General features: G+C 46.9%; 1 protein-coding gene across 1 annotated transcript in view; it reads left to right on the top strand.

Annotated features, from left to right (window-relative positions):
* The first annotated feature begins 5,692 nt into the window (after positions 1–5,692).
* LOC106574831 (vacuolar protein sorting-associated protein 8 homolog) overlaps positions 5,693–17,145 on the top strand; it is a 157,405-nt gene continuing 145,952 nt past the window's right edge. The window contains 4 exon segments of the mRNA XM_045698361.1: positions 5,693–5,861; positions 6,241–6,309; positions 6,494–6,624; positions 7,267–7,363. Coding sequence (XP_045554317.1) covers positions 5,790–5,861; positions 6,241–6,309; positions 6,494–6,624; positions 7,267–7,363 — 369 coding nt within the window. The 5' untranslated portion in view covers positions 5,693–5,789.

Raw genomic sequence — 17,145 nt, 5'->3', positions numbered from 1 at the left:
AATGAGATGAAATAATAGATTCAGCAGGAATCACAAACAGATAAAGTATTTGACAAAAACAGAATCATGTCAAACCTTGATTACATTGGGATACGATCACACATCCCTCTATTTACGCGTGGGAAGACTTGGGAACAGATTTCATAAATAAAATAAACAATACTTTGAGATGATTTTCTGGTGATTTTACAGTCTTTTATGTCCAACAACTAAAATTATATATTTTTTTAAAAAATCATTGATTGGGGAACTTAGGCTGTTCACATTTAGCAAACAAGCTGCTTAAATAAATAAAAAAGTTGACATATAGGTCTAAATTGGAGGTGCCTTATGATGCTATATGGGCTGTGGCTGTTGAATAATGCACAGTAGACTATCCCCTATACACTAGGTATTTATATATTCTGGTCTGCCTAGTGTGCTTAGTGCCACACTACAGCCTTCCCTGAACCTGCTGAACCCTGGCAGTAAGCTACAGCACACACACACACACACACACACACACACACACACACCACACACCACACATCACACATCACACATCACATCCAGATACAAGAAGAGTGAGCTGAATTCTCTCCATTTCCTCTCTCTTCAACATGCGTCTGAAGAAACAAGTGAGCCAGTCTGCGTGAGCGTGGCCCAAATGACACCCTAATTCCCTACATAGTGCACTACTTTTGACCAGAGCCCTATGAGCTATATAAGGAAAAGGTGCCATTTGGAATGCAATCAGAGTAGTGGCCCACTCACTGCTGCAGTTTCCCCCAGGCCCAGGGAAATATGTCACACTGTTGTAGGACTTCCACTAGCATTAACCCCCAAACAATTTACACTGTTGTAGGACTTCCACTAGCATTAACCCCCAAACAATTTACACTGTTGTAGGACTTCCACTAGCATTAACCCCCAAACAATTTACACTGTTGTAGGACTTCCACTAGCATTAACCCCCAAACAATTTACACTGTTGTAGGACTTCCACTAGCATTAACCCCCAAACAATTTGCACTGTTGTAGGACTTCCACTAGCATTAACCCCCAAACAATTTACACTGTTGTAGGACTTCCACTAGCATTAACCCCCAAACAATTTACACTGTTGTAGGACTTCCACTAGCATTAACCCCCAAACAATTTACACTGTTGTAGGACTTCCACTAGCATTAACCCCCAAACAATTTACACTGTTAAAGAAATATCTCTTAATCGCCCGTGTTCTCTCATCTCTCTCTCTCACTCTCTCTCTCTTTGTCTCTCTTTCTCTCTCTCTGTCTCGATTTCTCTCTCTCATCTCTCTCTCTTCTCTCTCACTCTCTCTCTCTCACTGTCTCTCTCTTTCTCTCTCTCTATCTCGATTTCTCTCTCTCTCTCTCTCTCTTCTCTCTCACTCTCTCTCTCTCTCTCTCGACTATGTAGAGCAATTATGATTCTTTATCAATACTGTATGTTTGACACTGCTTGCAATGGCCAGTGAGGTGTGAGGGTCATGGCATTCATTGTTAATGTTATCTGTCATATGACATAAGTCATTGTTACATCACACAATCTGACCTCAGGGTGTAGGCTACTGTCAGTGTGACATCCTGCCCTGTGATGGAATGTGAGTGTCCCTCACCTACTGGAATGTAGCCTGTCAGTATCTCTATCTTTATGATAATAAAAACAAGGACTTTAAAAGGGGAAATCTGTGATTTGTACCTACATTTTTAGACTTCTAAATTAATTCTATATTATATACCCATTGACTTTTAATTGAGCGTAGTTCAACTGTCGTACCCCATCGGAACCCAAAATATAAGCTTGTTTTACTCCATTGTTTGTAAACAATGTCATTTTTATCAATGTCAGACTAATGTGTCATCTCACTTTCTCTCTCTGAGCTGTCTGTGGTGCTGAATGCTGAATCTCTCTCTCTCCCCCACTGATGCGTGGTTTATGTGTATATTTCTGAGGATACTGTGGTACAATTGGGGCTTTAGAGAAAGAAACACATCACATTCTCAAGGAAAGTTATCTTAAAAAGGGGATTATCCCATATTTCCTGTAGATCCCCAGCTAAAAAACACACACACACACACACACACACACACACACACACACACACACACACACACACACACACACACACACACACACACACACACACACACACACTGTACATCCTCCCAGTAAAGCTTACACTGCTAGAGGGACTGCTGTTTTCTGTCTGATGTCTTGTCTTACAGTGGGGCTTAAGTCTAGAGAAGTGACAGGCTGGCAGGCACAATATCCTAGATTACCCAGACTATACTGTACTGTACTTAGAGGCCTATGTGAAGGAAATTGATGCAGTATAAGACAACAGTAGTACAGTAGCATTTTGCCTGTGTGTGTGTGTGTGTGTGTGTGTGTGTGTGTGTGTGTGTGTGTGTCTGTGTGCCTGCCTCTGTGTGTGAGTGCATCTGTGCGTGTGTGCACACAGCACTCGTCTGTATGACCCCTACATAAGCCCCTCTCCGTGCTGGGAACTAGGAGATGAATCAGGCCCCTGAGGAATTCCATCTCTGCCAATTAGTGTGGCTGGTATCACAGCGCCTAGCATGAAACACTAGCTTGCAGCCAGGGCCTAATGACCAGGGTTGGTAGAAAAAGAGCACATGAATGATACAGTGATTAGACCTCTTCACTTGTGAAAAGCATTATAATTGTTTATGTAGTAACCATAATTACAGTACTAAGTTTTCATCTACTCCTTTTCCTTGAGGCAACTGAATATGAGCTTAGGCTAGAGCAAATAAATATTGGATAACTCTTCAGTTAGTTAAAAAACTATTTCACTTGCTCTCCCCTATATATCTACCACAAGCCTGTAGGTCTACCATCTCGAAATTCCTCATGCATATTATAAAGTAACTCAACGAATAGTTGTAAAGTAGGCTAGCTAATATTAGGAAAAAGATACATGCTCTCTACAGAATTCCTAGGCGCTTGGCTTGCAACAATTTAATGTAACACGTGGCAAACGTTGATAACATGTTACCATGGTTACCAAGAATTTCCGACTGGACCAGTGATCCTCCCGTTCAAATAAAAGCCATATAGTTTGCCAACGTCCTACTAACAATTTTGGTAAGTTGAAGTAACGCTTTCACGAAGGAATTTTATGATAATGAAAGTTCCCTAAGTTAACACACTTCGTCATGGCTCAATTATTGCAACTTGACAGTAATAGCTAACAAGCTAGCTGGCTAGCTAGCTGGGGTCCTCTGTCCAGTTTGTTCATTGGCACTGACGGTGGCACTTGACTTTGTTATGATGGAAACTATTATTCGTTTTCTGGATGGAAATGATAAAGAAATACTGTTCATTCAAAGATTACATGTCCGTGCAACTATATCTTCTTATTTCTGAATGAATACAGATAAAGTGGATCTGAAATGGACATCAATGATGTAGTAGTCCAGAAGCTTCTCACATAGTATAGGAGAACGGTGTTCTTCTCTATCAGAGTAATAGCTGGTGATCAAGAGGTAAGTGTCATGTATGTTTTACAGAATGGTATCTTCCACATTGCTATGGTTATTAGAGAATTGACATTGACCTCAATGACCGTACAGGTGAATGAAGACACTGGAGCCAGAGCCAAGATGGCAGCCATGGCAAGAAACATCTCCAAGGAGTGGTCCTACCTCTATGAGAGGCTCTTCTCCAAGCTGTCTGATGAGGGCTTCCACGACATGTGGAGCATTGGTGGCTTTCTCGTAGTATTCATCTTCTGCACCATCGTCATCACCATGACTCTAGCTGTCATATTCAGCTGGTGCTGTGGCTGGTGCTTCGAACAGCCGATCCTGGGGTCCAGCAAGATCAGCGTTCTGCTCTCACCACCAGAACTGTCCAGACAGAAGTCGATGCAGACACAGACACACAGTTTATCGAAACAGAGCCTGTCCAGACAGATATACACCTCAAGGTGTGTGATGGATCCAAAGCCTCCCATAGAGTCAGTTCGGAATCCTGAGTCTGTGCCCGATGTGCAAAAGACTGAGAAAAGCAGCAAGAACAAGAAGCTTAAAGCTGGATCTGTGAAAGTAAAGCGTAAAATCCAGCCTGCATCCAGGATTGTGAGGAACAGAGATGTACCAGTATAGCTTCGGCCTACCAGACCCAATCTGCTTTTGTATCTCTGTGACAGCCTCATTAGATGTTTCAAGTAAAGCCTTTCAATTTCAAGTTTTATGAGTCATCTGTACAGGATACACATGGTATACACCATCCAATGAAACGCTTACTTGCATTTTTGGTTTCCCTACCAAAACGATTTTTGGGAAATCAGTGTTTTGGAAATACGTAAGGTTAGGCTTATATGTAGTTGTTGTAGACATTTAGAGTCAAACACAACATTATTAGCAGGGGCCTGTCATTGATTTGCGCAAAAGACACATTTAAATGAAAAGGAGTCTCCGCACACTCAGGATCAATGCACAACTTTCTATTTATTTAGGCTGAGCATTCGGTCGTCAGACCTTCATCAGTGCACAAGACACAGGCATCAACAACCAGGGTTGTGTAGGTTACTTTCTACATGTAATCTATTACAGTTACTAGTCACCTATCCAACACTGTAATTAGTCATGTAACTTTTGGATTACCCAAACTCAGTAATGTAATCTGATTACTTTCAGATACTTTTGGATTCATTTCACCATTAGAAGAAGACTAAAAAGATCCATCAAACGCATTTGGTGTGTCATCATAGTGGTCTCTGATTGGTGGTCATCATTTGGTGTGTCATCATAGTGGTCTCTGATTGGTGGTCATCATTTGGTGTGTCATCATAGTGGTCTCTGATTGGTGGTCATCATTTGGTGTGTCATCACTTGCCAGACTCACTCAGGTGGAACAAACTTAAACTTGCTCCTTTTTTCAATGCTGAATTTAATGACCTTGAGAAAACAGTATCTGTAATCTCATTACAATATTTTAGCTGGTTATGTAACTGATTACAGTTGCAGTTTTTTGTAATCAGTTACTCCCCAACTCTGTCAACAACAATGAGTATGTCATTATTTTGCTGTCTACTTCTAAACCTTTCAAGATGATAAGATGTTTTTTATCTAGGAAAATCTTGTTCAAACCACAGACTTTTATTTGGGATCACACTCAAAAGATTGGTCACACTCATCACTTTTGCCTGTATTTCGGAAATAGGACACAAGGAGGCAGCATTTAGCTACTCTTGATCATTTCAACACCATGTTGTAGTTAGTAGGCCGAAGTAGACTGTGTTTTGGACGCCCCCTGCTGGTTAAAAGCTACAATTACATTTTACAGAATCTTCATCCCTCCACCGCACATCAACCTCTTCCAAAGAGCCCATATTCCTAAATGGTTTCAGATTCGGAGTGCTGGTCGAGGATCAGTTTTGACCTGATCCTAGATCTGAGATTCTGAATACTGGCCGAGGACTCCTGGAATACCAGAGAGAGTGAAACATATCTGGGAAATAGAGATGGGAAGCTAGCTGGCAATACTGAACTCATTCATTTCACTCTAAAAGAGTGTGAAGTATTATACAAAATCCACACTTTTTGTTGGTATTTTTCGCTCAAGACAAAATGTTTCTGAACCTTGCCAAACGTTCCGAACACTGAATACACCCCTTCAGTCGTGACGTAGCACGTGACACACCGTTCTTCCGGTACAACAAGGAAGAGTAGAATCGGAGAGATGTGATACCGTTAGCTAGCTAATAATGTAGCTATTGTTTCGTTGTGTATCTACATGAATATATTTGACCTGTTACAATGTCAGGTTCACCAGATACACGCAGTTTGGTTTCTGCCTCATCCCAGCTCAATTTAATGGAAATAGATACGGTGAGTGGGACTGTCGCTTATGGCTGTTTCTCAACAGTTTCTGGTTTTCTTGATAGACTTGGTGGAGGTGGTAGATAGTTAGATAGCTAAACCTAGCATTTTTGGGGGGATAGATGCACTAAATATGAGAGTTTGTTTGTGCAATTAAAGCTGTAGGTAGCATTAGTATTATTTTACTGGTTGTCAAGTGTATAGCTTGCTAGTGGGTTACTTTGTTTTCATTTAGCCTAGCACTGCCATGTTTCTGCTATACGTTTAATATCCCATTAAAGATCGCTAGAACCATAGACTTAGGTAGAATAGTAATATAATGAGATGTCTAACGAGATAGACTTCATTGTGCTGAACACATATTGCATACCTTATCTATTCTCCTCAGATCGATGATAAAGAGTTTGACATTCCCCAAGTTGACACCCCGCCTACCCTGGAGAGCATCCTGAATGAGGTAACTCTCATCTTTCAGTAACTATACCTATTCTGTTTCACATGCTGCAGGAATCTGACAGCTTCTAGCTCCCTGACTTGTTACAGAACAACACAATGTTCTGTTAGGAAGTCAACACAGCGGGGTAGCCAGCCCTACATCATATCTGGGCTAACAGTTGTGATTCTTCCGTCTCCTGTTTTAGCCTGAGGATGAGGAGGAGCCCTTCATCCTGGAGGACACGTGTCTGCTGAACACAGAGAACATCGATGCCCACTCCTGTGAGACCTCCTCATTGGCCAGCTCCGACAGCGGAGACCGCACACACCTCAAACGGTAGCCAACACACACACACACACACACACACACACACACACACACACACACACACACACTCTCTCAGCTATGTCTTACTCTACTTGTGAGGACTTTTTAGGAACCAACAATTGATTCCCATTGAACATTATATTTTCCCTAAGCCTAACCTTATACCTAAGCCTAACCTTATACCTAAGCCTAAAATAGCCTTTTTACAAGTGAGGACCGGCAAAATGTCCTCACTTCTCTGAATTTTTGTTGGTTTACTATTATTGTGAGGACTTCTGGTACTCACAAGTATGGTAAAATGTGTGTACACACACACACACACACACACACACACACACACACACACACACACACACACACACACACACACACACACAGTTTTGTATTGCTATCTTTGTGGGGACCAAAGAATTGATTCCCAATCCAAAATCCTATTTTCTCTAACACTAAATGTAACCTAACTCCTAATGGGCATGTTGTGAGACCCTTCTGTGATGTGCTGTATTCAGCAGGTTATATTATGCATTACGGGTACAGTTCACTCTGACATTTGTCGTCGCAACTGAGATTCAAACCTAACTGTGTGTGTGTGTGCCTGTGTGTGTTTGTGCGCGTGCCCGTGCGCGTGTGTGTTTGTGCGCGTGTGTGTAGGAAGCGGAAAACAGTGGAGCTCAGCACTACAGTCCATGGCTCAGTGCTCCGACACTGCATCCTGAAAGGCATCTCTGCTCAGATAGTCTCAGCCGCTGTGAGTAACACACACACACAACACCACACACACATACACAACCAACACCACACACACATACACAACCAACACCACACACAACCAACACCACACACAACCAACACCACACACACAACCAACACCACACACACAACCAACACCACACACACAACCAACACCACACACACAACCAACACCACACACACAACCAACACCACACACACAACCAACACCACACACACAACCAACACCACACACACACACACAACCAACACCACACACACAACCAACACCACACACACAACCAACACCACACACACACAACCAACACCACACACACACAACCAACACCACACACACACAACCAACACCACACACACACACAACCAACACCACACACAACCAACACCACACACACAACCAACACCACACACACAACCAACACCACACACACACAACCAACACCACACACACAACCAACACCACACACACAACCAACACCACACACACAACCAACACCACACACACAACCAACACCACACACACAACCAACACCACACACACAACCAACACCACACACACACAACCAACACCACACACACAACCAACACCACACACACAACCAACACCACACACACAACCAACACCACACACACAACCAACACCACACACACAAACCAACACCACACACACAACCAACACCACACACACAACCAACACCACAGCACACAACCAACACCACACACACACACACACAACCAACACCACACACACAACCAACACCACACACACAACCAACACCACACACACAACCAACACCACACACACAACCAACACCACACACACACAACCAACACCACACACACACAACCAACACCACACACACAACCAACACCACACGCACACAACCAACACCACACACACACAACCAACACCACACACACACACACACCACACACCACACACACACACACAACCAACACCACACACACAACCAACACCACACACACACAACCAACACCACACACACACAACCAACACCACACACACACACACAACCAACACCACACACACAACCAACACCACACACACAACCAACACCACACACACACAACCAACACCACACACACAACCAACACCACACACACACAACCAACACCACACACACACAACCAACACCACACACACAACCAACACCACACACACACAACCAACACCACACACACACAACCAACACCACACACACAACCAACACCACACACACACAACCAACACCACACACACACAACCAACACCACACACACACAACCAACACCACACACACACAACCAACACCACACACACAACCAACACCACACACACACAACCAACACCACACACACACAACCAACACCACACACACACAACCAACACCACACACACACAACCAACACCACACACACAACCAACACCACACACACACACCAACACAACACCACACACACAACCAACACCACACACAACCAACACCACACACACAACCAACACCACACACACAAACCAACACCACACACACAACCAACACCACACACACAACCAACACCACACACACACAACCAACACCACACACACAACCAACACCACACACACACAACCAACACCACACACACAACCAACACCACACACACAAACCAACACCACACACACAACCAACACCACACACACACAACCAACACCACACACACAACCAACACCACACACACAACCAACACCACACACACACAACCAACACCACACACACACCAACACCACACACACACAACCAACACCACACACACAACCAACACCACACACACACAACCAACACCACACACACAACCAACACCACACACACAACCAACACCACACACACAACCAACACCACACACACACAACCAACACCACACACACAACCAACACCACACACACACAACCAACACCACACACACAACCAACACCACACACACACAACCAACACCACACACACAACCAACACCACACACACAACCAACACCACACACACAACCAACACCACACACACAACCAACACCACACACACAACCAACACCACACACACACACACACCACACACCACACACACACACAACCAACACCACACACACAACCAACACCACACACACAACCAACACCACACACACACACAACCAACACCACACACACAAACCAACACCACACACACACACAACCAACACCACACACACAACCAACACCACACACACACACAACCAACACCACACACACAACCAACACCACACACACAACCAACACCACACACACACCAACACCACACACAACCAACACCACACACACAACCAACACCACACACACAACCAACACCACACACACAACCAACACCACACACACAACCAACACCACACACACAACCAACACCACACACACAACCAACACCACACACACAACCAACACCACACACACAACCAACACCACGCACACAACCAACACCACGCACACAACCAACACCACACACACAACCAACACCACACACACAACCAACACCACACACACAACCAACACCACGCACACAACCAACACCACACACACAACCAACACCACACACACAACCAACACCACGCACACAACCAACACCACACACACAACCAACACCACACACACACACCAACACCACACACACAACCAACACCACACACACAACCAACACCACACACACAACCAACACCACACACACAACCAACACCACACACACACAACCAACACCACACACACACACAACCAACACCACACACACACAACCAACACCACACACACAACCAACACCACACACAACCAACACCACACACAACCAACACCACACACACAACCAACACCACGCACACAACCAACACCACACACAACCAACACCACACACACAACCAACACCACACACACACAACCAACACCACACACACACAACCAACACCACACACACAACCAACACCACACACACAACCAACACCACACACACAACCAACACCACACACACAACCAACACCACACACACAACCAACACCACGCACACAACCAACACCACACACACAACCAACACCACGCACACAACCAACACCACACACAACCAACACCACACACACAACCAACACCACACACACAACCAACACCACACACACAACCAACACCACACACACAACCAACACCACACACACAACCAACACCACACACACAACCAACACCACACACAACCAACACCACACACACAACCAACACCACACACACAACCAACACCACACACACACCAACACCACACACACCCAACACCACACACACAACCAACACCACACACAACCAACACCACACACACCACACCAACACCACACACACAACCAACACCACACACACAACCAACACCACACACACAACCAACACCACGCACACAACCAACACCACACACACAACCAACACCACACACACAACCAACACCACACACACAACCAACACCACGCACACAACCAACACCACACACACACACACACCACACACCAACACCACACACAACCAACACCACACACACAACCAACACCACACACACAACCAACACCACACACACAACCAACACCACACACACAACCAACACCACACACAACCAACACCACACACACAACCAACACCACACACACAACCAACACCACACACCAACCAACACCACACACAACCAACACCACACACACAACCAACACCACACACACAACCAACACCACGCACACAACCAACACCACACACACAACCAACACCACACACACAACCAACACCACACACACAACCAACACCACACACACAACCAACACCACACACACAACCAACACCACACACACAACCAACACCACACACACAACCAACACCACACACACAACCAACACCACACACACAACCAACACCACACACAACAACCAACACCACACACACAACCAACACCACACACACACCACACACACAACCAACACCACACACACAACCAACACCACACACACAACCAACACCACACACACAACCAACACCACACACACAACCAACACCACACACACAACCAACACCACACACACAACCAACACCACGCACCCACACCACACACACAACCAACACCACACACACACCAACACCACACACACAACCAACACCACACACACAACCAACACCACACACACACCAACACCACACACACAACCAACACCACACACACAAACCAACACCACACACACACAACCAACACCACACACACAACCAACACCACACACACAACCAACACCACACACACAACCAACACCACACACACAACCAACACCACACACACAACCAACACCACACACAACCAACACCACACACACAACCAACACCACACACACACAACCAACACCACACACACAACCAACACCACACACACACACCAACACCACACACACACAACCAACACCACACACACAACCAACACCACACACACAACCAACACCACACACACAACCAACACCACACACACACAACCAACACCACACACACACAACCAACACCACACACACAACCAACACCACACACACAACCAACACCACACACACAACCAACACCACACACAACCAACACCACACACACACACAACCAACACCACACACACAACCAACACCACACACACACACAACACCACACACACAACCAACACCACACACACAACCAACACCACACACACAACCAACACCACACACACACAACCAACACCACACACACAACCAACACCACACACACAACCAACACCACACACACAAACCAACACCACACACACAACCAACACCACACACACAACCAACACCACACACACAACCAACACCACACACACAACCAACACCACACACACAAACCAACACCACACACACAACCAACACCACACACACAACCAACACCACACACACAACCAACACCACACACACAACCAACACCACACACACAACCAACACCACACACACACAACCAACACCACACACACAACCAACACCACACACACAACCAACACCACACACACAACCAACACCACACACACAACCAACACCACACACACAACCAACACCACACACACAACCAACACCACACACACAACCAACACCACACACACAACCAACACCACACACACAACCAACACCACACACACAACCAACACCACACACACACAACCAACACCACACACACACACACACCAACACCACACACACCAACACCACACACACACACACAACCAACACCACACACACAACCAACACCACACACACACACAACCAACACCACACACACAACCAACACCACACACACAACCAACACCACACACACACAACCAACACCACACACACACAACCAACACCACACACACACACCAACACCACACACACACAACCAACACCACACACACACAACCAACACCACACACACACAACCAACACCACACACACAACCAACACCACACACACACAACCAACACCACACACACAACCAACACCACACACACACAACCAACACCACACACACACAACCAACACCACACACACACAACCAACACCACACACACACAACCAACACCACACACACAACCAACACCACACACACAACCAACACCACACACACACAACCAACACCACACACACACAACCAACACCACACACACACAACCAACACCACACACACACAACCAACACCACACACACAACCAACACCACACACACACAACCAACACCACACACACAACCAACACCACACACACACAACCAACACCACACACACACAACCAACACCACACACACAACCAACACCACACACACACAACCAACACCACACACACACACACCAACACCACACACACACAACCAACACCACACACACACAACCAACACCACACACACAACCAACACCACACACACAACCAACACCACACACACAACCAACACCACACACACAACCAACACCACACACACACAACCAACACCACACACACACAACCAACACCACACACACACCAACACCACACACACAACCAACACCACACACACACAACCAACACCACACACACAACCAACACCACACACACACAACCAACACCACACACAACCAACACCACACACAACCAACACCACACACACAACCAACACCACACACACACAACCAACACCACACACACAACCAACACCACACACACAACCAACACCACACACACACAACCAACACCACACACACAACCAACACCACACACACACACCAACACCACACACACACAACCAACACCACACACACACAACCAACACCACACACACAACCAACACCACACACACACAACCAACACCACACACACACAACCAACACCACACACAACCAACACCACACACACAACCAACACCACACACACACAACCAACACCACACACACACAACCAACACCACACACACACACAACCAACACCACACACACAACCAACACCACACACACACAACCAACACCACACACACACACCAACACCACACACACAACCAACACCACACACACACAACCAACACCACACACACAACCAACACCACACACACAACCAACACCACACACACAACCAACACCACACACACACACCAACACCACACACACACAACCAACACCACACACACACAACCAACACCACACACACACAACCAACACCACACACACACAACCAACACCACACACACACAACCAACACCACACACACAACCAACACCACACACACACACAACCAACACCACACACACAACCAACACCACACACACACAACCAACACCACACACACAACCAACACCACACACACACAACCAACACCACACACACAACCAACACCACACACACACCAACACCACACACAACAACCAACACCACACACACACAACCAACACCACACACACAACCAACACCACACACAACCAACACCACACACAACCAACACCACACACACAACCAACACCACACACACAACCAACACCACACACACACCAACACCACACACACAACCAACACCACACACACCCACACAACCAACACCACACACAACCAACACCACACACACAACCAACACCACACACAACCAACACCACACACACACCACACACCACACACACACACACAACCAACACCACACACAACCAACACCACACACACAACACCACACACACACACACACAACCAACACCACACACACCAACACCACACACAACCAACACCACACACACACACAACCAACACCACACACACAACCAACACCACACACACAACCAACACCACACACACAACCAACACCACACACACAACCAACACCACGCACACAACCAACACCACGCACACAACCAACACCACGCACACAACCAACACCACGCACACAACCAACACCACGCACACAACCAACACCACGCACACAACCAACACCACGCACACAACCAACACCACGCACACAACCAACACCACGCACACAACCAACACCACGCACACAACCAACACCACGCACACAACCAACACCACACACACAACCAACACCACGCACACACAACCAACACCACACACACACAACCAACACCACACACACACAACCAACACCACACACAACCAACACCACACACACAACCAACACCACACACACAACCAACACCACACACACAACCAACACCACACACACAACCAACACCACACACACACAACCAACACCACACACACAACCAACACCACACACACAACCAACACCACACACACAACCAACACCACACACACACAACCACACACACACACACACAACCAACACCACACACACACACACAACCAACACCACACACACACACAACCAACACCACACACACACAACCAACACCACACACACGCAACCAACACCACACACACAACCAACACCACACACACACACACACACACACACACAACCAACACCACACACACAACCAACACCACACACACAACCAACACCACACACACAACCAACACCACACACACAACCAACACCACACACACAACCAACACCACACACACAACCAGCACCACACACACAACCAACACCACGCACACACAACCAACACCACACACGCACACACAACCAACACCACACAACCAACACCACACACACACACACAACCAACACCACACACAACCAACACCACACACACAACCAACACCACACACACAACCAACACCACACACAACCAACACCACACACACACAACCAACACCACACACACACACCAACACCACACACACAACCAACACCACACACACACAACCAACACCACACACACACAACCAACACCACACACACACACACACACACACACACAACCAACACCACACACAACCAACACCACACACACACAACCAACACCACACACACAACCAACACCACACACACACACAACCAACACCACACACAACCAACACCACACACACACAACCAACACCACACACACACAACCAACACCACACACACACAACCAACACCACACACACACAACCAACACCACACACACAACCAACACCACACACACAACCAACACCACACACACAACCAACACCACGCACACAACCAACACCACACACACAACCAACACCACACACACAACCAACACCACGCACACACAACCAACACCACACACGCACACACAACCAACACCACACACACAACCAACACCACACACACAACCAACACCACACACACAACCAACACCACACACACAACCAACACCACACACAACCAACACCACACACACAACCAACACCACACACAACCAACACCACACACACAACCAACACCACACACACAACCAACACCACGCACACAACCAACACCACGCACACAACCAACACCACGCACACAACCAACACCACGCACACAACCAACACCACGCACACAACCAACACCACGCACACAACCAACACCACGCACACAAACCAACACCACGCACACACACCAACACCACACACACAACCAACACCACACACACCAACACCACACACACAACCAACACCACACACACAACCAACACCACACACACAACCAACACCACACACACAACCAACACCACACACACAACCAACACCACACACACAACCAACACCACACACACACACAACCAACACCACACACACACAACCAACACCACACACACACACACACACACACACACACACACACACAACCAACACCACACACACAACCAACACCACACACACAACCAACACCACACACACAACCAACACCACGCACACAACCAACACCACGCACACAACCAACACCACACACACAACCAACACCACACACACAACCAACACCACACACACACCAACACCACACACACACAACCAACACCATACACACACAACCAACACCACACGCACACAACCAACACCACGCACACAACCAACACCACGCACACAACCAACACCACGCACACAACCAACACCACGCACACAACCAACACCACGCACACAACCAACACCACGCACACAACCAACACCACGCACACAACCAACACCACGCACACACACCAACACCACGCACACACACAACCAACACCACGCACACAACCAACACCACGCACACAAACCAACACCACGCACACAACCAACACCACGCACACAACCAACACCACACACACACACCAACACCACACACACACACAACCAACACCACACACACACACAACCAACACCACACACACACACAACCAACACCACACACACACACAACC

Source organism: Salmo salar, chromosome ssa16 (assembly GCF_905237065.1).
Source record: "Salmo salar chromosome ssa16, Ssal_v3.1, whole genome shotgun sequence".
Classification (NCBI taxonomy): domain Eukaryota; kingdom Metazoa; phylum Chordata; class Actinopteri; order Salmoniformes; family Salmonidae; genus Salmo; species Salmo salar.
The sequence above is the reverse complement of the archived record's forward strand: the minus strand, read 5'-3'. Positions and strand labels throughout refer to the sequence as shown.